This window comes from Camelus ferus, chromosome 7 (genome assembly GCF_009834535.1).
Source record: "Camelus ferus isolate YT-003-E chromosome 7, BCGSAC_Cfer_1.0, whole genome shotgun sequence".
In the NCBI taxonomy this organism is placed as follows: Eukaryota; Metazoa; Chordata; class Mammalia; order Artiodactyla; family Camelidae; genus Camelus; species Camelus ferus.
In genome coordinates, this window is record NC_045702.1 from 55394819 (window position 1) to 55420915 (window position 26097).

Consider the following 26097-nt stretch of genomic DNA (forward strand, 5'->3'; position numbering starts at 1 on the left):
GGAACATAATTAACATACAACATCGTGTAACTTTAAGGTATACAGTGTGTTTATTTGATAGTCTTACATTGCAGTATGATTACCACCACAGTGTTAGCATCATGCTAAGTGAAACAGAGAAAGACGAATACTATATGATCTCACTTACGTGTGGAATCTGTAAAAGCTGTGGTTATCAGTGGCTGGAAGTGGAGGAGGATTGGGAGATGTTGGATGGAAAGTACAAACTTCTAGTTAGAAGATGAATAAGTTCTGGGGCTCTAATGCTCAGCATTGTGATTATAGATAACAACACTGTGTTATATATGTGGAAACTGCCAAGAGAGTAGATCCTAAATGTTCTGATCACAAAAAAGAAATGGTAATTATGTGATGTGATGGAGGTAGGGATCTTTTTAAAATGAGTATTTCTAAGATCGTGCTTTGCAGATCCAGTTGAGTAGTTCTCAGACGAGATCTGAAGATAGGAATATTTAGAACACCCTTACTACCCCCCCCCCAAGGTTTGGAAAATTGGGCTAGGGTAATTTTTCTATCTTTTCCAGGATTCTTGTTTTCATTAGCCATTAATTTTGACTTATGTTAACTGGTTCCTGAGTTCTATTTTGGCCCATCTCCAGCTAACCAACTCCTTTATCAGTACGGATGTTACTGTTTCATAGAACTCTCTGGTTGGCTTTCTGCATGTACCCACTAATCATGGTTTGGTTTGTTTGATCTTAACAGAGACTTTCTATCTCAGTTGCTAAGCTCATGATGTTCTTTGTCTGTCCACTGTACTATATGTATATGTATATGTATATATATTTTTTATTACAAGCTCTTGTGATTATTACTAAGTCTGAGATGGTCCTAAGCAACTTTTTATAAATGTTGTCTCTTGATGAAATGAGCTAGTAGTTCCTAGCACATTTGTGTTTTCATTGTGGAAGCAAACAGCTTTTGGACCTATTAATAGGTAGCATTTCTCCCATCAGTGAAACTTTATTTTCTCTAGGATTCTTTTCCTATGATTTGCTAGCAGACACTCCACTACAGCAATAAAGGTTAAAGGGATGGACTGTGACTTACTCAGCTGTAGCTCTCAGTCTAGCCTTCATGGTCAGAACTTTCAGTGGTTCTACATGAGGGTCATCAGAGGACAAAATAGATGATCATGGAAAGTTTAATAGTAATGATTAATTCTTTGAACTCGTTTCTACTTCAGAGCTTTCCCACGTAGACCAGTCTTCTGTATTTTACTGTTCTCTCGTTCTTGTTTCCAAATCACTTAGTTTTCATTTCTCAAAATTCTGTTCAAATTTCACTGCCTTCAAATTGACTCCCTTCAAAAACTGTATTATCTCTAATCTCCGTCTATCCACAGTCTCTATCAGTGAATGAAATTTTACAGTGTTTATTGATGAATATTTTTATTTGATAAATATAATATCTCTAGGTCATTTGATCTTCTTCATCCTGGCAAGATTCCAATGTCAAATATGGGTCAATTTAAAATTTTTTCTAATTTTCCCATTACTCCATAGACTTGTTTGCACATTGTAATCTTATAATAGCTGTCTGTAGAATAACTATACTTTATTTTGTGACTATGAAAGAGATCTCAAAATGTAGGAGTGCAGTATGAGAAGTGACAAGAAAGCTTACAAATTGAAATTGGTTTTAACCTATTCCTAAAGGATTGATAAAGGCTGGAGTCATTCTCTTCCAGGCAGTGAGGTCCTCCAACCTAGTCTTGTCGCAGCTATGCTCAGAGCATGGGAAATGGACTTGCTAGATACGATATGTCAAGTGGGGACAGATGGTGAAATGTCTTAAAACACAACAGACATGCATGCATGCTTGATCTGCAGAACTAGAGGGAGTCATTAGAGGGTGTAATGTAGTCACAGCAGTGTGGCTGGCTGGCAGACTATTTGGTTGATAATTTGTGGGACAGATTGGAAATGTGAGACTCCCTCAGAGAAAGAATGTGAGGTAACCAAGACCTGAAAAAAGGAAAAAGAAAAAAGAAGAAGAAGAAGAACCAAATAAAAGGAAAAGCCACTTCAAGGGCCTCATCCACAAAGGTCCTGCAGGGTTGCAGGAGGTACTGACTAGGATAGAGTCTGCAAGGTACCTTAACAGGGTAGGCTTAGAGGGAGAGGCTGGAGAGATCAAGACAGGAGTTGTATTTCGTCACAGAGTACATGATACTCTATTGAAATACTTGATGTGGAACTGTGTATGTATGTAAGCTTTAAAGTTAAATTAAACCAACAAATTATAATAAATGTGGCTTTTGTTGGTTGTGTTGATACCTCTTCAAAATGACCCTAATATGTAATTACTTTCATTTAGTTCCATAATTTCTCTCATTTAGTACTGTAATACAGTTCAGTGTAACTACATCATAACATTTCCAGAAGATTTTCTTCTTGCCTAGAAGGAGCCTGAGAGTCTTGATGGCTGAAAGTAGTTGTGTGCAGCTATTTAACTTACAGTTTTGTTTTTTGGGTTTTTTTTGAAATATAGTCAGTTTACAATGTCGTGTCAATTTCTAGTGTACAGCATGTTTTAGTCTTACATAGACATACATATATTCCCTTACAGCAGTTAAATAATTTGCTCAAGAACACATATTTTGATAAGTGGTAGCGCCAGTATTTAAACCAAGGCAGTTTAACTTCTAGTTACTAAAAAAGCAAATTTGGAAGAGATGAAATTAGCATTGTAGGTAATTTCAGATTCAAAAACAGTAAGAAGGATGAAGTTACAAGAAAGCACTAATCAAGAATGAAAATGTGAAATAAACAAATCTGGGGAACTAATAGTGGATAAAGCTTTGTTTCCTCTCAAATAATGCCAGAGGTAAAGTTATTATTTGGTTTTTCTGGAGTTTCCATAGCATTTTTATAAAAATGAGTCAGTTCACCTTTCAGTTACTAAAAATAAAAAAATCAGTATAGTCTAGGATTCAGGCAGACCAAATGATAATAGGAAAGGGCATAAAAATGAAGTATTCATTTCAGTTAAGAAAACACCTCTTACACCCTTATAGAGAACATGCATAGAAAACGTGCCTTGATAGCTGATGTCAAACAGGCAGAAGTCATGGACCTGATGTCAGTCTTTATAGTTTACCCCCACCCTTTTTTGGGGGGTGGTTGGTTTTTTTGCCTAACCCCAAGTGAAATCCTTAACTAGAGTTACGAGGCAAGGAAGTCATTGATGCAGTAATAAAGAGTTGTTTGCCTAATGCCCTGTTCACTAAGTGAGTGATTTACACCATGATTGCTTTAAATTCAGTGAAGTGAGAAAATGCTAAGTTACAGTTGGATATAGCCCTAAATATTCATCATTTATTTATAACAATTCATGTTATTTACTACAATTTGTTAGAATGGGTTTCGTCTCAAAAATTAAGTTAAAGCTTGTACTCTTGACCACATCTGGGCCTGGAGTTGGAAAGTGGTTGCTGTCGGGGGACAGAAGGCAGTTTTTTATCTCAGGGTCACTTCGTTCAATTTTGCTGGGATCATGAAGAATGAAAACAGAGACAGAGGCCTAAGATAACAAAACAAGAAAGGTGGCAAGGAAAAGAACCTCAGGGTGACATAAAAATAACTTACTGAAAATGTAAAGGGTTTGAAGATGAAGAAGGAGGAATATCCTGAAAAAAATATATTGTAGTATGAACACTCTAAAGATAAAATTTAGAAGTCAGTAGGTAAATATATATATGGAAAAAATGAACAAAAGGTGAAGCTAAAGATAATATTCATGTTATAAATTGGATATAAATTTTTTTGTCAAAACAGAAACTGCACCAAAGTTACAAAAGGAAGGAGGACTTTATTCTGGGGCTTCAGTTTCTCTAGAGAGAAAGTAAAATCAACTCTGCAGAAACAAAAGACAATTTTTAAGCACTCCAGTGAGCTAGTGGAAAAAGCACTGGAGGATATTCAAGAAGAGATTGATCAGTGAGATATGTTGAGCACATTGAGTTACTCCTGAGTTTGGAAATGTTTTTCTCTGTGATTAGGCCATTTGTGTTTGCTTCAATGGCGCCCACTGAAGAAAATAGGCACCTGCCAGCCTACAGAGACTGGGGGATGTGGACACTGTCTTCTTTGATGTTTCCACGTCAGAGACGGTGCCCAGCTCTTGAGAAAGACATTTCCTGGATTGTAAAACGGGCAAGAAGAGGCTGGGAGAAGATTTACACAACTTTCAAAGGGGCAGAAAGAAAGTTTACAATTGCAAATTTTCTAAAATTAATGCTCTCTGCAAAGGGAGGTCAGAGGCCGAGAGTCAGGAAGAAATCTTGTCTAAAGTTTAGTCAAGCTGAGGGTAATGTTAAGGACGTCTTAGGTTCTAGTAAACTGACAGTTGGAAATCTATAAATAACAGTGGCTTTTTCAGAAAAGCAACATATCTCCTGGGATTTCCAGTTCATTTTTTTCTCTCATCCAGCAAGTATTTACTGCAAAATTCTAAAGTTTTGACAATAACTGAACCAAGGACTTCAGATATAAAGATGTTGAATAAGACAAAATCTCTGGCCAGAAGGTTCTCATAGGCCAACAGAGGTAAAGATGAGTAAACAGACAATTATAAAAAGTCTTGAAAGCATTATGTCTATAATGCTGTGGGAACAGAGAAGGTAGAGTGCAACTCCATCTGGACAATTTGAGAAAGTCAGAGAAGGTTTGCAGAGGAAGGAAATCCAGTCCTAAAGGTTGAGTTAGCAAGATGACGGGGAAATCAGGCATGGAGAGGAGTGTCGACCAAATGGCAGAGCAGTGAGAAGGCAGCATGTCAGCTCATGGAGAAGCAGACAGCTTTCTGTGGACAGAGTGTAGGGAAAACAGGAGGCAAGGACAGAGATGAGGATGTTCTACACTCTGGCAGAATCTGACCTTCAGCTGATAGACACTGGGGACACTGCGCTGCTCATAGTTGCATTTTAGAAACATACCCTTGGGGTCAGGATAGGTGATGGGCTGTAGGGGAAATGGGATACAGCAGGAGACCAGGGGGAAATGTGCAGTGGTCTGGAAGGGAGATGAGGTCAGGATACTTAGTCTACTGAATAACTCAGACTCACTTACCTAGATATGACAGCAGAGGGAGGGCAGGGATTAAAAATCATTTGGAAGCTTCCCATTTAAGGTGAAGAGATGTGTAGTTTCTCTTCAAGAAGGGAAATGAAGAAAGAGTTACAAGATTCAATTCATGGGTATTTACTTCAGTGAGCTGAGAGCGATTCTGGACCTACGTATCTTACAGTTGTTTTAAAGTTCAGATAAAGATATATGAAAGTGTTTCCTAGAAGATCTAGGCAAACATGAGCCTCCATTCTTTTCCCATATCAATTCTTTATTGAACTTATATTGGTTATCAATAAATATATAAATAATGACTTTCACTGTCAAAAGTCAGTATGAATTTTTAAGACTGTTTCTGAAGAATACAAAAGTTTCTGACAACCAAATGATCATTCTCAGGGTTGCTGCAGGATCTGTATGGGTCTGGCAAGAGAAATCTGATCCCAAAGTTATGATACTAGAGACTTTCTAAGTAGTGTGCCTTTTTATTTTTTAAATCTTGACTCTGTATTTGGTTCCTCTCTACTTTGATTTCTCTGTTCTGCTTATCCCCTCTCAGTTTCATTACATTGATGAGTTTGGATTTCGCAGTGCCTTCTGGAGGTGCATTGCACTGGTGCTGCTGCCACTGTTAAAAATCAACCATGACAATCTGCATAGTTCTATGATTTAAAAAAGCATGATGCAAGGGACATTTAGGGAACAAGGCTAAACACATATATGCCTTACATTAAAATACAATTCGTTGTATTTTTAATGCATTAACATTGTGTTCTTGACTCAGCTCCTAAACTATAAAAACCTTGAAACTAAAAACCTTCATAAACCAAGGTTTATCTTTAATACATTTAGGTTTTACATGATGAGTGCAATAAACTTTCAGTATATACTTTTACCAAGAAAAAAAATGTCTATCATCTGATCTCAATTTTTACTTTGTTTTATTTCTGTGGAAATCTTCATGACTTTTTAGTGTAATTACTTCAAGCAGATGTTTAATTCTCTTATCTTCTTGTAGGAAACATAGTAGAATGAGAGGAGATATTTTGGAAGCATTCATGAAAAGAGTTTGGTGATATTCATAAAAATAGATTAAACAAGGAAATTTGAGGGTTACTTTGAAGATGTCAGAATACATGTTTAAGTTGATTAAATAATGAATTATTAAAATATATTCTTAAAATTATATTTGTGGGAAAAAGTTAAATCAGAGACACTAACTTAAATATTTATATCTGTTTTTGAATTCACAAAAATAAATAAACCCAAGCATTTTCATTTTATTTCTCAACCTCTTGTTATAGGATTTCACAAACAAGCTTAAACCACATAACATATACATTAGTTAAGGCTTCAAAGTAAGATGTGAATTATACCATGTAAACAATGGTTCATTCATTTAGTTTTGTGTTATGTATTTCATGTAAAATATGCATCTTTTCAGATTTGGTTAAAATGCCTAGAGCTTGTTGTGGAGTGGAAAGGGAGCATGTTGCATAAATGCAAAGCAATCCTTTGAAACTTTTCACGTTGGTAAATACATGCTGAAAAGTATAGTGTATTTCATATGCAAAGGCAAGCGTGGGGAGGATTCTAAATGTTGGCATCGCGTTCAGAATAATAAGAAATTAACTTCAGAAAGACTAAAGAAAAATAGAAAAAAGAAGTTGCACTGGTCAGTGCCTGGATGAGTTGTAGAACTTGCATCTTTCACCATAGTGATAATTAGATGTGTCTGCCCAGAATTATTGGGATGCACACTCAGATAATCAAACTCTCAAATGGCTTCATAATGGGGACATATGATAGTTGAAAATGTCCTAATAGTGGGGCAGCTGATAGGGAAAAATGGAATTTCCATTTCTCTATGTGGAAAGAGTATAAATTAACCTGATACTTGGATGTGTACATGTTTGATTTACTATTATATGTTCTCTGATACAGTATCATGCATAACAATTCTTACGTAATTAAAATAATGTTTATCGATCAAAAGCAAGTTTTAATGTGAGGAAGAGGAGTGAAATTATTTTCTGCAGTTCTTGTAAGTAAAGAGCTGATTTCCAAGGTCACTTTTTGTTTAAAAAAAATAAGACAGACATAACAGCCTCAGAAACTGGCTGTAGATGACAAGTTATGGAGTTAACCTGTGATAGCCGGAGACCCAACTTTTTCCCCCTAATATTTCCTAGATGACTTATGCCTGGAATGCTGATGAGTTAGCTTTAAAAGAGCAAAGTTCCTAAGGGTTCCAGTTAGTGGTCAGTTAGGGAGTTGACTAAAGCATCCATTGAAAGCAAAGATAGAGATCTGAATGATTCCATATCCTCTCAGATCTATGACTGTTTGTTCAATGGCCATAAACCCTAGATGTGTCAGCGTGTGGCTGCCACCATGCATCACTGTGCCTTGAGAAACAACTTAGACTGCTGGTGTCTTGACTTCTTTGCATACAAAGCCTCATCCATTATTAACTCCCTGGCATTTTGAGTTCTTCCAACACCATACCAGTTAAAAAGTATTTTGTTGTTGTTGGAGAATTGGTTAGAACTCAGTTCAGATCTCTGCTTTCCTTAGACAAACTTCTGCTTTTTGAGACAGCAAACTTAATGATCATGAACTTCCTTTAAAGTAAACAATACAAAACAAAACATTAATACCTATGTCAGAAGGTTTTTGTGAAAGGTACAAACTTTCACTTATAAAATAAATGTCATGAGAATGTAATGCACAGAATGGGGACTACAGTTATTAATACTGTATTGCATGTTTGAAAGTTGCTAAGAGAGTACATATCAAAAATCGTCATCATAAGAAAAAAATTGTAACTGCTTGGGTTATTAATTAGACTTATTGAAGTGATCACTTCCTAATATAAACAAATGCTGAATCATTATTTTGTACATTTGAAACTAATATAATATATGTAAATTATACCTCAGAGGAAGAAAACAGGAAATTGTTGTCATAACTAGCTGAGATGGTATATGCAGTATTCATAGTACAGTGCCTGACCAAAGATTGGCAATTAGTAGCTATTCATTGAATGTATGTTTTCATCCAAGTATAAAGAGAAGTATAAAGGGAAGTTCTATAGGAAAACAAACAATGTTAGGTATGAAATCCAGATGAATTCATTTTATACAGCTATCCTTTCAAGATGCAGTCTGGTTCTGAGGGAGGGTATAGCTCGGTGGTAGAGTGTGTGCTTAGCATGCACAAGGTCCTGGGTTCAATCCTCAATACCTCCATTAAAAATAAAGAAATAAACCTAATTACTCCCTCCCCCAAAATAAATAAATAAAAATAAAATAATAAAGATGCAGTCTGGTTCCAATCAAATCACCAGAGAACAAAGGCAGAAAAATCCTAGAGCAGTGCTCCTCAAATTTTACCTGCATACAAATCACCTAGGGATCTTTCTGAAATGCAAGTTATCATTCAATGGGTGGGATCTGAGAGACTGCATTTCTAGCAAACTCCAGGCAATGCATATGCTGACTGTCCAACAAATACACCTGAATACATGTAAATTTAAGAAATACTGAACTTAAATCCATATTTGCCTAGTAGTCCAACATTTCTTTTCCTGCAACAGCAGCTTAAAATTAATTAATTGATTTATTCATATAGCAGAAGATTTGGGTCTGTTAGGTGCCAGGGACTGTTTTAAGTTCAAAGTATAAAACAGTGAACAAGACAAATAAGGATCATGCCCATAATGGGCTTTTAATCTAGTAGTAGGATCAGATAATAAACATCTAAACAATTAAAATAGTTTCTAGTGATGACTAAAACTATAAGAAAGATAAAATGAAGTTACTGTGAGATTCCATATGGACAGTGAAGGCTCCTCCAGCCAGGAGACAGTTGAAGTGAAACCTGAATGTTGAGAAGCAGTCTGTGTACAAAGTGAAGAGAGAATGCAGATGCCCTGAGGCAGTAACAAAACTGGTGTGCAGGAGGAAAGGGAAAAAACCCATTGTGGCTAGAACATAATACCATTATTTGGATGCAAGTTTGTGATGGGCAGCCAGGAGCAATCAGAGGCATGGGGCAAGGTCATAGGTGACAAAGTTGGGGTTAGTGCAGCCAGGGCTGAAACCTTAGAGGTTGGATCCAAAGTGAGTTTTTGGATCCAACAGCTCCACAGAGGGTTAAAGTGGACTCTAGGAGGAATGTACCTACAGAAAGGTACACCTGGCTAGGCAGAACAAGATGAGTGAAAAAGAGCTAATAACATCAAGTCCAAGACACAGATTGGAAACAAATAAAAAAGAAAACTCAAAAAGCAAACAAGGTTAAAATTGTATGTCTCGTGGTTTACACTACAAGAAACGGAAATGTATTATGTTATGCCACGCACATTAATCTACTAGCACACAGGTGGCACATTCCTCTTAAATGCCGCTGAATGAATTTTTCTGAGTAGAAATGGTTACGTAAGTATTAGAGAAAACTTAAGATTATAATTCCTGGCTGACTATAAGCTGCAGCCCCAAACTTACCTTACTTTTCACAAAATATTGGAAATGAAAGTGACAGAGGGTAGAGGGAACAATAAAAGATAGCAAAGAAGGAGATAAGATACGCAAGCCCCTCCTTGCACTAAGAAAAATGTAGTAAACACAAGAGCTTAGAACACTCCCTCACACCATACACAAAGATAAACTCATGGGACTTAAACATAAGACATGACACTGTAAACCTCCTGGAAGAAAACATAGGCAAAATGTTCTCTGACATGCATCTTAGCAGTGTTCCCCTAGGGCAGTCTGCCTAGGCCCTAGAAATGAAAGCAGAAATAAACAAATGGGACCTAATTAAACACAAGAATCATTATTATGTAAATTGTGAAATATTATGTGCCTTGTGTTATAGTGATTTTTGTACTCTACCTACCATACAGTCTAGTATATCATTTTATTGGGATATAAGCCAAACCCTAACGCCAATAAGAGCATAATTAAAAGAGATCTTTCAGATCAGAGTAACTAAGGAAGAATAAACGATATAATGACCCAACAGTCAGTCATTTGAGTGAGTTTTAGGATTGAGCAAGTCTGATAATTTGAAGCCTTGCGAACTAGTGGCTATTAACAGGTAAGTACATTCTAATTGACTTCTGATTTTGTCTAATGATTTAAGGCCCTTCAAAGTAGTAGCTATTAACATGTTACAGCATTTCCAATTGTCTTCTGATTTTCTGTCTTGTTTTTCAAATATATGAATAAAGGACTGTTCATTAAAACGATATTTCTAACCTTCCATCAGTGGCAAACAGCTTTGACCTGTTTGCTTGTAGCAATGAAGAAAGGCATGATTAGTCACCCTTTCTCACCTGAATGCCTAATGTCTCAGGGCATAAATATCCAGAATTATGGATATATTCCATGGCAAAATAGCAGATTAATCTTACCTGTTTGTGTATTGTTTTACTCCACTCCGTTGGCCTCATTAGCCCCTACATTAACCAGCTAAGACACAGAATTCAGACTCTTTTCATACTGTATTTTGGTCATTTATTTGTAATTATTTTAGTTATCTTTGGCATTTATTAGCAGCAACAATATTTTCTTTCTTATTGACCTGTGTATCTCATTCAGTCATTCAGCAAACACTAATGGAGTGCCAGTGACTTAAGCTTTGAGGGTAATGGAGAAAGTAGAGTGAGATGAAGCTAGAAAAGGAAACAAAAGCTGGGTCATTTGAGGTCTCATAAACTTTGAGAAATCTGGTCTTTTTCTGAAGAGCAACAGGAAACGGCTGAAGAGTTTTAAGTGACACCATCTTACTTCTGCCATTAGCTTACCTTGTTGTGTTTTCCCCCTTTCCCAGTGGGACCTTCGTAACCTGTGGTTTTATAAAGCTATCCTATCATTTATATTTCCTGGCTATTTCCAACTAAAAAACTAATTTTTAACTGAAAGAAGGTGGTTGCCAATTGTACAAAAATTAATTCTCTGGGAGATATTAGAAAGTTTGCAAAAAGAGATACCTATGAATTGGTTCATGAAAACCTATGGTACATGCTGTGGATAGATTCATTATTTGTCAATGATGGCTCATGTCCAATAACAAAATAAAGGAAAGAGGGACGTATTTCATTGATGTTCCTTATTGCAAGATTAATAAGTATAAAAATCACTTACAGGGCAGTATCAACATAAAAATACTTGTACTTGATCTACACACCTAAGCATCAATAATAAAGAAGGTTAATTTAGGGATCTGTCTGTCTGTCTGTTCCTGGTGTTCCTTTAACATCTGGCTGTAGTAAGCAGTCACTCTTTTGGCTTTGTTTATACCCAGGAACAAAAGGAAAATAACCTAATTTATCTTGGTACCCATCTGGTTTCAGTTGCTCATTTTACATTTATTTAAAAGTGATAGACTGTTGGTGATGATGTCTTTCGCAGGAGAAGAAGTTGACCGACAGCTATGCAGAGATGCCATCTTCCCCATCCCTGTTGCCTGCGATGCCCCTTGCCCCAAGGACTGTGTGCTTAGCATGTGGTCTGCGTGGTCCTCTTGCTCCCACACCTGCTCAGGGAAAACCACAGAAGGAAAACAGATACGAGCACGGTCCATCCTGGCTTATGCAGGTGATGAAGGTAAGGTTACCAGCTTCAGAAGGGACTTAAGTTTCTTCCAGAGGTTGGCATGCATTTTCTTTGTCTAGCCTGGATAAAATGATTTTCTACAAAAATCAATTTTCAGCAATCCAGCAATACAAGGAGATTTAATATCTGTTCACATATTGGTCAGCTTGCTCATCTTCCCCAAAATTAACCTTGAAAATAGACCTTCAATAAAAAGAAAAGACTTTCTTACTTACTTACTTACTTACTTACTTACTTACTTACTTATTTATTTTTGGTTGTGTTTTTTGCAGGGGGAGGTGGGTATTAGGTTTTTATTTAGTTATTTTAGTGGAGGTGCTGGGAATTGAACCCATGGCCTTGTGCATGCTAAGTGCACACTGTGCCACTGAGCTATACCCGCCCCAAGAAAAGACTTAAAAGTGAACTCACTTTGCCTTTCCTCCCTCCTAATAATTCAAGTTCTTTCCACTTTAAAGTGTTAAGCCTGTAGAAAAATATTAAAATGACTCCCCAAATTCCTGACTTCAGGTTTCATTGTTTTGTCTATTTTAGTAGTCAGTTTTTCCCTTTGAAATCACATTCTACCTTTGCATGAATAGGCATATATGTTCAATGATAAAGTTTATTGAAAATAATCACCAGCATGGCTGTTGCTTGACTGAAAATTACATGAATTTTCTACTATTCAGGTTTCTGAACATAGGCACTGAGATACAGAAGTCTCATATGTAGATTGTATTCATTTTTAAAATAAGTTGCTCCTAAATCACTGCACCTTATTGGTTGAATAAAGCATGGTTTGTCATACATTCATACCTCACTGGTGCCAGCCTTACTGTTGAGAAATGCAAGGCTCTTGGTAATTGTCTCTCAAGCTTATATCCAAATGCTAATTTGGCCTCTGTGCAACTGAGTGATGTAATGTCATACTTAATCTTGTCATTCTGGAAGATAACACAGGAGTAAGGAAAACACAGAAGTAATTCAAGTTCTGTCACATTAAGCATGTTCTGTCTCAAGAATATAGGTGTATGTTGCTTAAATATTATCAGGCTTAATCATTCTTCTCATCCACATTTAACACTAGTAAATAATGATTTCTATTTGTAGTGATCATATGTTTCTTTATGTATACCCTCAAATAATCAGTTTTGGAGTTTTCATGTTGCCTATTTTGTTCTTCTGTTTATGAAGCATTTTAGTGATAGAAATCTGATAGTATTCTTAGTTAATCAAACTTACCGTATGTGTATGTAACTCTACGCAAAAATGTAACTACCTTGACTTTAAGACATAGGAGAAAAAATAACATAATTAAAACAATCAACCTATGGGAAAATTTAGAATTTTCTTCAAAGTGTCCAAAAAATGGTGGGGTTTTTTTTGTCACCTTAGTATAAATTTAGTTATTTGCTACCGAAAGAAGTATGTTTATGGAACCTAATAGAAAAATAGAACCTTTTAGAGGGAAAATTAGATGCCCTATGTTGTCAAACAATAAGTCTAACCTTGTATAGATTGTATTCAGACTTCACATTCTATCAGCTCAGATTATGTCCTGGGCTTCATTAAAATTAGATCTGTGGTCACTCTGCTTCCTATAAATCCATTATACTCTGCAGACACTTGCTGTGTGACTAGTAATGAGTGACTTTTCGCCCCGAGACTCACATGGCTGAGATTTTGCCATGCTTGCAGAACTCACCAGATCATTATTTCTATAGACATGATGCTTCACACTGAAAGGTCATGAAATGCTTTAAAGGCAGAAATTTATGACTGCTCTTTGGTGTGTATCATCCACTTAGGTTGAAAGGGTGGGACTTCGATAATTTTTAATTAAGGCTAGTAGCTGCATCAGAAGCAAGCCATACTGGAAAATTATAGATGTGTATATAGTTAATCATAAAGGCATGAATTCAAAATATAATTTTAAAAGGAAACTGCAGAGGAAATTCCATCAACGGGAAATCTGCTGCTATTTGTCTCTGTTAGTAACCGCTACAAAGACTGGTATAATTATGTGAAATATTTAAGGAAGAATTTATCCTTCAAAAGTGATTTAATGCCTATTATTTGTGGAACACAAAAACACATTTTGTCTTCCTCAAAATAAGTCTTTTCTAAATATGAGCTATTTTTTAAATACATTTGCAGGCAGTTTAAAAATATGTTTCCCTGCCAATTAGATATCCCTTTATAATTGTACAGAAATGTAGGTCTTTCTATTATTCCTGAAGAATTAGTGTTTTGTATGTATCATAAATATTTTTTAATTTTTCTGTGGTTAAGAAAATTATTGTGATAACCTTAAGGCAAAAGGCCACATTATTAAAACTATATATTGAGTGTTTAGGCACGGAATTATGTAATTTTCTGGTGAAATAACTTACAAGACAAGCCCACATGCAAAGTATTCATATGGATTTACAGAATCAGTGCTGCAGCCTGTGCATTTGTACTTCTGTTTATCTCAGTCAGAATATACCATTAAATGTTATAGTGAAGATTATAAACCTCTTTTATTAATAAAAACAGACTAAGTTGTACCGCAGTAACAGACAGCCCAGAAATTCAGTAACTTAAAAGAACAATTACGTCTCCCTCTTGGGAATTTTGCTACAGTGGCAGGTAACTCTCCAAGGTAGTCTGTCCTCCAGTGTCTCAGCATTGCACCTCCATTTGAAGACCTGCCTGACAATCGTCATGCCAGAGGAAGAAGATTGGGGTATCTGCTGATTTAACAGCATCAGCAATTAAATTACTTCATCCAAAAGTGCTTTATGTCATTTCCACAGACATTTCATTCTCAAAGTACATCATATAATCATGACTTAAAGTTGAGCCTAATTTCAAGTGGGGCAGGACTAAATATAGTCCTACTGTGTGCTAGAAAGAGGAGTGCTGCCTACTAGTCTAGACCCTGAATTACCAGTCGTCTTTTTAGTGTATGTGTATGCATATGTGTGGCACATCTACATCTACATGGGTATCTATGTCCATGTATGTTATGTGATGGAGGACTATTCCATATGGTCCCAATTCAGTAGATAAGCTCTCTATTGTTAAAATGTTATGACTTTTACTATTTCTTTGTTTCTGTTAAAAGAATGGTAGAATAATAGAATAGCACTTCCATTTCCTCTTGCCATACTTTCTTTTCCCTTTCCTTCCCTTCCTTTCTAGGTTGTTCCTCTTCCTTTCTGGACAATTTTATCTATAAATCCATTAAGTGGAGCCAGGCAGTAGGTATCTGTACCAGCAGGCGGGGAGTCTTCAAAGGTCCAGAGGAGTTTGTCAGAGCCCAGCCTGAGTGAGATGGGCAACCCCAGTGGGAAAAGGGTGGCCTGGCATGAGATGTCAGAGACACTGAGAAGTCTAAAGAGAGGGGTATATGGATTGTATAAGAGGGTCAAAGAATATTTTGGGACAGTTGGCCAACTTGAGTGGGTCTGAGGATGAGATGGGAATAATGTATCATTGTTAATTTCCTGATTTCCTCATCTTGAATATTAAATTTGCTTCTGTATAGGAAAATACCTTTGACTGCAGGAAATACACACTGAAGTATTTAGAGTAATGGGGCATCATTTCAATAACTTCTTCCCAGTGATCCAGGGGAAAATTATTGATAATATACTTTTAATTTTCCTATAATTTCAAGGCTGGTTCAAAGTTAAACATAAGAAATAGAATAAAGACAATTTGAATACTTCTATTTTTTATATAATCTTGAGTAATATCATGTAACCTATTATTTTGTGTATCAGCAGTACACAAAAATTGTCATAAAATGATTCTTACTGAAATACTGTCATTTGGAAACCAAATCACAAATGGTAAAACAACTGGCGATAGTTAATATACTGGAGAAAGTAAAAGTATTTCTTTTCAACTTAAAAAAGTAGAATTGTGTTGGTGTGTATCTTACTTCTGAAGCCTTGACTTTTGGCTAAATAAGATTGGTAATTTGCTTTTTGATTTGTGTGATACCTTGAGGTAAAAATCTTCCTTATATTGTGTAAACTATAAGATGGATCCCCAAAGCCACTTTAAAATTATGCCAGAAGTTCTAAAAAGATGCGCTCTTTTAACACTTAGTCTGGCATAGGATAATTGACATAAATAGTAGTAAGTTGAATTTGAATAAAAAAAGTTTAATTTATGTTAGACTTATGGCCTTTGCCATTTTTGAACTTGTGTTGCAGATTCTTAACAAACTTGGTTGAAAAAGGAAAAATGATTTTCAAAATGTTTTCCACTGAGTATAACAACAACTTCTGTTAATTCTCAATTATAGAGTCAATTATCCTTACAAAGCAAGAAATGAGACAGTATTTATTTTTGCAGAGTTCATAGTGACCTGATACAACTTCAGCCAAATGTTAGTGTGTCTTTTTACCTCCTTCATACATGCATGGAATAGGTGCAAATTGAAATAAAATTATGCCAATTTTTCTCAAATAGTAGTCTTCAAAATTTCTATTTTACAGTACAAAACATGGAGAACAGGAATGTTTCTCTTTTACCTTGTTTAGTTTTTACAGTTAAATGATTTAGTTCTAAGAATCAGGGAGTACTTACATTTCCTAGAGGAATTTGAAGAACCCAGGATCTATTTTATGTGTATATACACACATAACTCTGACTTCTAAGTAAATACTGTCACTCCCTCATCCTCCCACTATTGATTGGGAAAAAGGAGTTCTGCTTCAGTCTGTTCCTCCACCAGGCAAGATTTATGCAGACTCCACAGTGAGCCATCTTCTGCCTCTTACTACAAGGGGGGAAAAGTGAGGAGAGAAGGGGAGTGGTGCTGCAGCAGAGTAGCAGAGTGTCGAGGTTCTCCATGGCCAATGCACTTCCAGTTAAAATCCCCGAAATTGTGTCACTGCCAATGTGCTTTTCACGCACAGTGGTCTGCTATCCAAGGGGTTAGGACTACAATAGCAGGCAGTTACAAGTATCTTAAGACTGTCATTCATAGTACACTGATAGCCTCTTCTTAACCTGAGCCCAGTCCACTCCCTTATCCTTACCACCAATTACTTCCTTGTGTGAACTCTGCACTCCAATTGACTGCACCAATATTGCTAATTCCCAGGGTCATACCTCCCTGAGTGCCTTTGCTTTTATTTATTTTTTTCTTCTGCTTAAATAAAATCTTTTCCTTCTCTCCCTTCCCAGAACTCTGCTTGTCGAAATCCTACTCCTTCAGTATTCACCTCAATGCCTTCCTTACTGAGGCATTTTTAGTCACCCCCCAAATTAACTTAATCTTACCACTTCTGAATCCCAATTTTCCTCAGTACCTCTTTTAACATAGTTATTATAGTCTACCTAGAATTATATTCATTTTCTACTACTTTTTTCCACTGTATTATAAGATCTCTGGGAGTACAGGAGACTTTGAGATCTCTAAGAGTACAGGAACTGTTTCTAACCTCCCAATATCCCTTGAAGCATAGGTGACCATTGTGTATCACATTCAATATGTAGGCATCCAGTTATTTTGAAAAGGTTCTTTTTTTTTTTTTTTTTCAGTCGGCCACTAAATTGTAATGACTTCAGTGCCAGACCCAGAAACACCGTAGCTCTCTTAAATGTATCCTAACCAAGCTTTTATGGAGAGGAAAAGTCACTTTTTCGTTTCTAAGAGAGAAGACTCACACGATAGTTGGTATTTTTATATGAACATGGAAGTTCATTTATATAGCAGAATTTCATCAAAGTATTATAAAGTCTTTCCTTTCAGTGGAACGATAGAAATCCTAGTCGCATTAACATGAAGCATATATTTTTATATATAAGAGGATTTTTTAAAATATATTTATCACTAATTTTGTCTTGGTTGACATTTTATAATTTCCCCAGTAGTATGGAAATATTCCCAGATGTCTGGAATTAGATGTTCCCATAAATAATAAATAAATTCAATGTTACATCTATCAATTTTTCAACCATAAAATTATTCCCCAAATAGCAGGATGATGCTGCAGTGACTGATTACTCCAAGCCATGCTTTCCAAATTGTCCTTTCATTGTTATAATTAAGACCACATTGGGGCTTATCTGTGCAACTATCTTGATGACAGACCAAAACTGCTGATGTGGCTTTAATGTGAATTGAGGCAAGAAAATAAATAGTCTTTATGTCCGTAAACTTAACAACTATCTTGCCGTTCCTGAACACGTTATGCTGATGTTGTGAAAGTTTTTTCCTTAACTTTTTTTTTCCAAGCCAACCAGTCAGTTCCAATGTCAAAAACAATTCAGAGTTTTCAAATCACAGTTTACACAGCATACATATACTCGGGGTGAAAATGGGGTAAGTAAAGACACAGATTATTTTGTGGAAGAGCAACAATTTTACTATTAAATATGAAGTTACAGGTAAAATGGTTATGTAAATTAAATATGTGTGTGTGTGTGTATATATATATATATATTTTTTTTTTTTTTAATTAGCATGTGTTTTCCTGAGAAATAAGATGGCATAAATCTAAAGCCTCAGGGAATGGGTAGGAAGAATGCTCATTTACTTTTCCCCAATCCAATTAGCAGATTTTCGGATTCGTTTCTATTCAAATCCTAAACTTTTGTTTCCAGGGTCACTGAGCTGTCTGATGTAGGACAGGATACGAACTGTGACAGATGTTTTCACCTTCATGAAGCAGGGGACATTAATGAAATGCTGTTTAATGCAGGTTATTCTGCTGTTGATCCCATGTTCAACACTGCCCAAATGATCCTACATTGCAGTTGAATTCTCACCTAAACTGCCTCCTGATTTATTTGCTGAATAAAGGGATGTCCTTAATCACAAGTGAAGTGGTAACTGCAGATCAGCCCAGAATGTGGTTTTGTTTGACTTTTACTCACATCTCAAACTTTAGGGTCCATCTTCCATGTTGGGGTCCCTAGCCATTAAATCACCTTTTCTTATTTTTTTTTTAAATTTTTGGGACTTGCTTTCCGATTGTCTAAAACCCACCTCTTCTCATGCTCAGTGTTTCCTCCATTTACTATCACAAGTATGTATGATTAACATAAGTAATATGCAGGGTGAACAAGATAAACAATAAATTCCTCCTGAACTCCGCTTTTAGCAATATATAAAGCTTTTTATTTTCATAGTGGGCATTATAAGTAGCATAGTAGTTAAAAAACAAAACAAAACTGGGCTCCATAAATTCCTAGCTGTTACTGTGTCCATGTCATTAATCCTTATGGGCTCATCCACTTGATAATTTTTTACTTGTACAGCAGCTGTAGATATAAAATGAGGTGCCACCTAGAACATCCTTAAAATGGGGCTAGCAGAGTTCCATATTGACAACTCCACACCACATTCTGTTGATTAAAGGACACATCTGGTCTACCTTTTATCATCTCTGTAATTACTACATCGTACAATGGGTGCATTTTAAAATCACTGTGGCCAAGCAGCAGTTAGAACACAGTTGTCATTGCTAGTACATGTGAATTTCTTTTTTGTTCCTGGAGACAAAAGCAATCCTATGGTATTCCTGCCAAAAACAAAGAAAACAAAAACAGCTAACGGCCATTTGAGGAAGGAAAATAAACTCTTTCTTAGCTGCTTGCTTAAACCTTTCATTCATATCTTCTGGTGTGATTAAAAATGCAACAGCATCAAAGCTTAGAGATGGGTACCAGTATCCTGGAAGAAAACCCTGGAGACAACAGAGAACACTCTAAGAAATCCTGCATCACCGACACTGTGGATGCCACAGGGATGACAGTGTTTAAGAGAATACAAACTTGGGTGAGAGTGAGTTAAAAAGCTACTCAAAATATTTAGATTCTGAATGTAAAGAAGTTTTAGGACTACCTTCCCCTTTAACATATGCAAAAGAGTGTTATTTTTTAATCTAAATAAGTCATACAAAGCTATTTCAGTAAGCATGCAGTAAAAGTTAGAGTTGATAAAAAAAAGTATTGCATTGTTTAATTTGCAGCCGTTTCTCTTTGTGACACATAAAATGATGGTCTATCTCAGTCAATCACATCCTAGATTTGAAGAAATACAGTTTGGCTTCCCCAATAATGCTATAGAAGATCAGAAAGCATCAATTCATTTAAAAACCCCTGTTTCTAATCACCCCAAGTCCTAATTCACTGAAATAAACAGCATTTTGAAACCTGTAATTAAGACTTTCATTTTGAGGGATAATATTTTAAAACACACTGGATTCATCCATACAGTCTCAATGCCCACGTTACCCCTGGTTAGCAGTTACATAGGCTTTGTTTGTATCTCATTTTCAGCTTCTCTGGAGAATAATGTTCTCTTAGTCCCCCAAAACAAATACTATGTCTAGCACTTAGTTTAAGTTTTAAGCCAGAGCATGCCAAGTGAAGTAAGATTAATACTCGATCTGCCTTCTTAGCAGTGTGCTGGTCACCTGTGCTAATAAGTGGCAGGTCTCATTGTTATTGTTAATTCCAAGGAACAGAGAATGGTAAGAATTCTGTTGGCACCATATCTAATCTGTTAATATTGTCCGTTTTTATAGGTGGAGCTCCCTGTCCAAATAGCAGTGCTTTGCAAGAGGTGCGCAGCTGTAACGAGCATCCCTGTACTGTGTACCACTGGCAAACTGGTCCCTGGGGCCAGTGCATCGAGGACACCTCGGTATCATCCTTCAACACCACCGCAACTTGGAATGGGGAAGCCTCTTGCTCTGTTGGCATGCAGACAAGAAAAGTCATCTGTGTGCGGGTCAATGTGGGCCAAGTGGGACCCAAAAAGTAAGGGCTTTAGAAAGATAGCAGTAAATCCTGGGGCCAGCCATGCAGGGGATTGGCTCAGGCTTCACTTGCTTCATGAAATTTAGCATTTTGATGCTTGTCCGACCTGGCCTCAAGAGTAAGACCTCTTTGTTTTGAATGCAGCCATTGATAAAGTTATAGCAGCTCGAGAGTCTTGTACCTGGGACCCATAAATTCTGTAGAAGTCTTTCTATGTGGGACCTACTTTCAGTTTCATAGTAGCACTTTCTGCTTTTATTAAGCTAGTGAGGCAAGGAAACAGGTGCTTGCTCTAGACCTGGCTGATCAATAGTGACAGTGTACGAAGTCTTAGCCGTGGAGGTCATCCGTGACCTCCTGTGTACCCAGGGGCTGCAGAGGCTGCCCATCTAGTTTAATTGGGAAGTAGCCTACTATGATCTCGTTTTCATTTCCCCCAGAAAGTACTATATCAAAAGTACTATCTCCCAAAAGAGAACCTTGGGATGGGATGAGCGTTAAGATGAGCAGAAAAACCATCAGTTTCTCAGTGTAGTTATGAAGAGAGTAACAACAAGGCAAACAGTTTGCTAGAGGGGAGAACAAAGACCTAGAGAATTGGTGTATTATATGTGCCTTGTGAGAAGTATAAACAAAAACATGTCACAGCATACCTGGGCTAATCATTCCTTAGAGAAAATTAATAAATCAATTCTAAAAATATATTTCTTTAAGGGGGAAAAAGCTATCTTTTGAGATTTAGACAGCATATATCTTTTAGAATTCAAATCATCTTAGCCACGTGAAACAGGGAAAGAAAAACCTGTCAGTTATGCGTTGGCATAAAAATGGCCTCCTAATTTCCAGATACCTGGCCAAGTGCTTAGGTGTTATGTGAGATCTTAAGTATTATGTGTGATGTTAGGTATACTACTTAACAGATCCTGGCTTCAGTTTTCAAAGTTTTTTGAAGGGATTTAATGGGGCGTTGTGGGGAGTTGTAATGTAAGCCCTCAAGAAATCTTAGAAACTATTATTTTCTCTTAAAAATTGCAGATACTTCTTAGTGTTTCAGGGAAATGGTCATAATGTACCTGATATATGACAAAATCCAGGGGATAAATAAGAATCCCATTTTGAGTTATTTTTACTAATTAATGTCCAGGGTTGCAGACGTTAGTGATATTTGGGCCCATACTTTATTTATGCAGTTTGAAATTAGGAAACGTATCAGAAAATATATGCGCAAAAGACTTAAATAAATTGAGGGACTATTCCACATGCTCAGCAGGTAGCCCCAAACCAGTATTTTAAGAGAAATAATGCTAAAGATGGGATGAATCTAACAAAGGAAATTCATTTGCGGTGTATTAAAATTCAGTAGCAGTAACAGCAGAAGTGGAAGTCCCAAGTGCTGGAGGGCTGTGTTGTGGGTCTTGCTGGGACAAGCACACAGGTAGACATATTCACTGCAGAGGGTTGTAACCTGACCGACTTGTCACGGCACAGAACGGCGGGTTACTGTGCTGAGCTTCCACCAGTAAGCTCACTCTGTTCCTGTTTTGCAGTTAATTACCTTCCAGATGTGCTGATGGTATTTCCCTCAGTTAGGTAAACTACAAAATACTTCGCTGAGCAACGGATGTACACGTGCAGAAGCCTATGTATGGAAAAGCCTGGTGGATTAATGTCATTAAATCATTCAATAGAAAGGGTATCCTGAAGCCCCATGTTGGGCCACTACAATAATCCATTAAAAATGTGCTTCACTCTTGCAGCCTTTATTCAGTGACCTGGATACAAGTATAGATTTGTTAAATGAAATGGATTTCCTTTGCCCTTAAAGTTCTAAAAAATTAAGCAAATAGTGTAAATTCAAAAGAAAATGTTACTGCCCTTATGAGTAAATGCTAGGTTAAATTCAGTGACTGCTTTTCAGTACTCGGTATTTGAAACAAAAATGCAAATAGAAACCTTGTTTTAAACTCCTCTTAATAAAACAGATTACTGTGCAATGGTAAAATCAATGTTATTGATCCTATCTATCCTCTGAGTAACAAACTTCAACTCCTATCACATCTGTTTAATTTGACCTTGAATAAGATCTGGGGCAAAATCGATTCCTTGATTTAAACACAAACACTAAATACAAACAGTACAAAGGAGAAAAGAAGCATGTTGACGGAACCAATTGCCTCACCCAAGGAAGTCTGAATTCATTTTATTGGATGTAATCTAGGCTGTACAATTTATCTTTGTGTGTTCATTTAACGGCTTTGTTGTTAGTAATTTTGTTCTCCACAGTTAGCCAAGTATCTTGCTGAGGAAATTTCTAAACTGAAACGGAATTTTGGAGGTTGTCAGTGATAACATTGTAAATTTCATTGATTTATTCAAGGCTAAAATTTGAAGAGTATGTAATTGAGTAAAGCTCTCCATTGTTAAAGTTATAAAATCACCTCACTGAGAAGGAGTGCTTCCAATAATAATTACTGATCAATAATTCCATAGTTCCAGAAGAATTAACATGATTATGTGTGGGGTCTTGCCATATAATGTTTCCTGGTTAAGAATGTAGGTTAAATTATAGTTCTAGTGATTTATAATCTCAGTTCTAACAATACATTAACTACTGTGATTCACATCTGAATTTCTTTGTCGTCCAGGACTTTGAGTAAGCATAGCAATTAGGAAAATCCAAACTTATACTCAGCATAAACCAGGGAGATTATTTCTTTTGAAATGTTGAATCTCATATACTTTTTTAAACCCACTTTTAAATAAACCCTAGTGTTATAGAATGAGAGAGAAAGGCATGTATCTATATAGTTGAATAGAATGTAATACTTATGGATGAGATAGGACATGCAGATAAAAAATTATAAGATATATCAAAAATGAAGTGTCAGCAAAGTGCTATAAAGGAATTATGGGAAGGAGATTAATGATGTTGATTTTTTTCACTCATAGTTCAGTTCTGAAAACCTGATTAACTTGTTAAAAGACAATTTAACTTGACCTACAAAAAATCTGTCTTCTCCTGTGGGGAGTAGTTTAAATCCCATTTTTCACTAATTTGCCAAGTTATTCCAGCAACAGTTATACTGGTTGCTAGGTTTATTTCTTCACTGCCTCTTAGCTTACTTGTCACAGATTCATAGGACCTCAAAAGAGAATTTCTTAGGAATCAGAACATTAAGTACTTTTCATTACATGAATTATGTTATTATATTTTGTTGTCCTAATATACATCTTCTTCTAGTGTTAATGCTCACTGCCAACACTTGAGTGATAACAATAATAGAATCAGATTGTAAACATGCAGAAAAGAATTATGAAATTTAAAAAAGAAAACAGTGTATTTAAAAGTCATACATCAGCTTCCTAAAATTATCTTTAGGAAGTGAAAACCTTATATAGTGTAAGAAACTTCATTGTTTTGTCGTTATCTTTCTCTTGTGTTCCTAATAAATAGAATATTTTTGCTGTATTTTTTAAAACAATAAGTTAATTTTACTACAGTTTATGTCAAGGAACACAGTGTTTTGTTTTCCTTTAATTTACTTGTTGACTATTTTTGTTTCGTTTATATTCACCCTTTTTCAAAAAAATATTGTGACTTACAAAAATATTTAAAATATTTAAAATCCAGTCATTTGAAAGTAGGAACAAAATGGAAGAAAAAATAAGAATAGAGACAGTGAATGAAACCAGAAATAAAGCAAAAATTCTTTTTCATAATTATCTATACCTTTTTATTATTTTATTACTTATTTATTATGAAATACATAGCTATAAATACAGTATTGTTATTGAGCACATCTATAGAATATACTCCATTATAAATTTATTTTATGCTAAATATGTTTTGTAAAAGTAAAGTACAGATTAACCCGGGAAATTATAATCAGCAATAAAACTTTAGTTATGCAAAGATGTAGAACTGGGTGCTTAAATTGGTAACTTAAACTTCCATAAATTTCTTATAAAGCTTGTTGGAATATTTACATTTATTAATAGGAGAAATTATTGTAAGTAAACTAGGTATAATTATTATATTTTCTTCTCCATAGCATGAGTAATATCAGATTTACATATGCTGCCTTGAGAAGCTTTATCGAAGTCCAGTTTGGAAGAGTTACTTTAGTTGTATAGTTTTTGTCAAAAGCAGAAAGGATGCTGGAAGTTAAATAAATCAGATTCATGACTGTTCAGCAATTTTAGCAATGAAAATGCTAAGGATATTAAATTACCTGGTTTTCTGAATTCCAGTGGAGGTCTAGTAATTTCCCTTTGCTTTTCCTAGGTGTCCTGAAAGCCTTCGACCTGAAACAGTGAGGCCCTGTCTGCTTCCTTGTAGGAAGGACTGTGTTGTAACCCCGTATAGTGACTGGACATCATGCCCTTCCTCATGCAGAAAAGGTATGATCTGCAGAGTTCTGAAGGCAGTTCACCTAGGAAACCTCTCGCCAGGACCTCCACGTGTCTCTGGCTGAGCAGTGTTTTTGATTCTTACATGGGGCTGGCTGTGTAATCCTGGTTTGGCACAAATGCCATAAAGTTTTGATTTCCTTCTAGAAAATAATACAGCTTTTAGAGAACCAGACAAGTGAGTTTTATGCCAAAACTGACTTAAAGAACTTTATGATGTAAATCAAATAACTTTATGATATAGATCAAAATGAAGGGATTCTAAATGTTATTATATTAATGTTTCCTTTAACGTTAATTCTGGAGGAATGTACAGTGTCCTGATATGTTTCAAAAAGAACATTCAGTGATCTTATTCGTACTTATGGTTTTCAACCTTCTTAGTGGCAAGAAACAACCATGGGACTAGATGCATACAGATTCAGTTATGTGATCCAAAGGATGAGGATAAAGGAAAGAGAAAAATGGCCAAAACATACCTCTGCTAATATTTAATATGCCATGCAGCGTTTACAGGATGAGAATTTGTTGCCCATATGATTTGGTTCTGATTTTATTACTCACAGACAGAGACCCTTTAATATCATGGCAGATACTTTGATAATTCTTTACCCTCCAGGATAGGGCCCTTTCTCACTGGTGTTGAGAAAGATGTCAGTGTCCTCCAGGTGATAAATGCAGTCACTGAGCACATTTTCTCTCAATGTCACAAATGACACTGTCTCCTGTTTTTTCTAAAGTTCCTTTTATGCTTTTATTTATGCTTCTTGACTCTTATTAGAGAAATTCAATTAGAAATTAACTTCTAGTTTAACAACTGTTCTTAATTGCCAGAATTGTTTTAAGCCCTGAAGGTATATGAAATTATAAACTTAATGTGGATTGTTTTTTACAGTGTGATTATTTTATATAGTTGAAACATGAGTTTCTTTTTAATGCTTTTTCTATTTTAAGTACCCTTGAAATACCAAATGAATTAAATCGCAAAGTGAGCAAGAACAGAAAATTTTTATTTCAGAAGTCTTCTAAGGCATTTTTAAAACTTTTGGGACAAAAAGAGTTAGTATTAACTTTTAAAAATATGTTAACAGCCTTAATCTTATTGATGAACAGTGTCATTGTCTGATATTTTTATCCAGATTTTTTTCTTTTATCCTCTTATTTTCTTAAAAACTAAATAACATATGATATCCTTCAGTTTGGTCATAATCAGAAATAGA

General features: G+C 35.8%; 1 protein-coding gene across 1 annotated transcript in view; it reads left to right on the plus strand.

The window, feature by feature from the left end:
• THSD7A (thrombospondin type 1 domain containing 7A) overlaps positions 1–26097 on the plus strand; it is a 362680-nt gene that overhangs the window by 261661 nt on the left and 74922 nt on the right. The window contains 3 exon segments of the mRNA XM_032483934.1: positions 11510–11704; positions 20233–20467; positions 24753–24868. Coding sequence (XP_032339825.1) covers positions 11510–11704; positions 20233–20467; positions 24753–24868 — 546 coding nt within the window.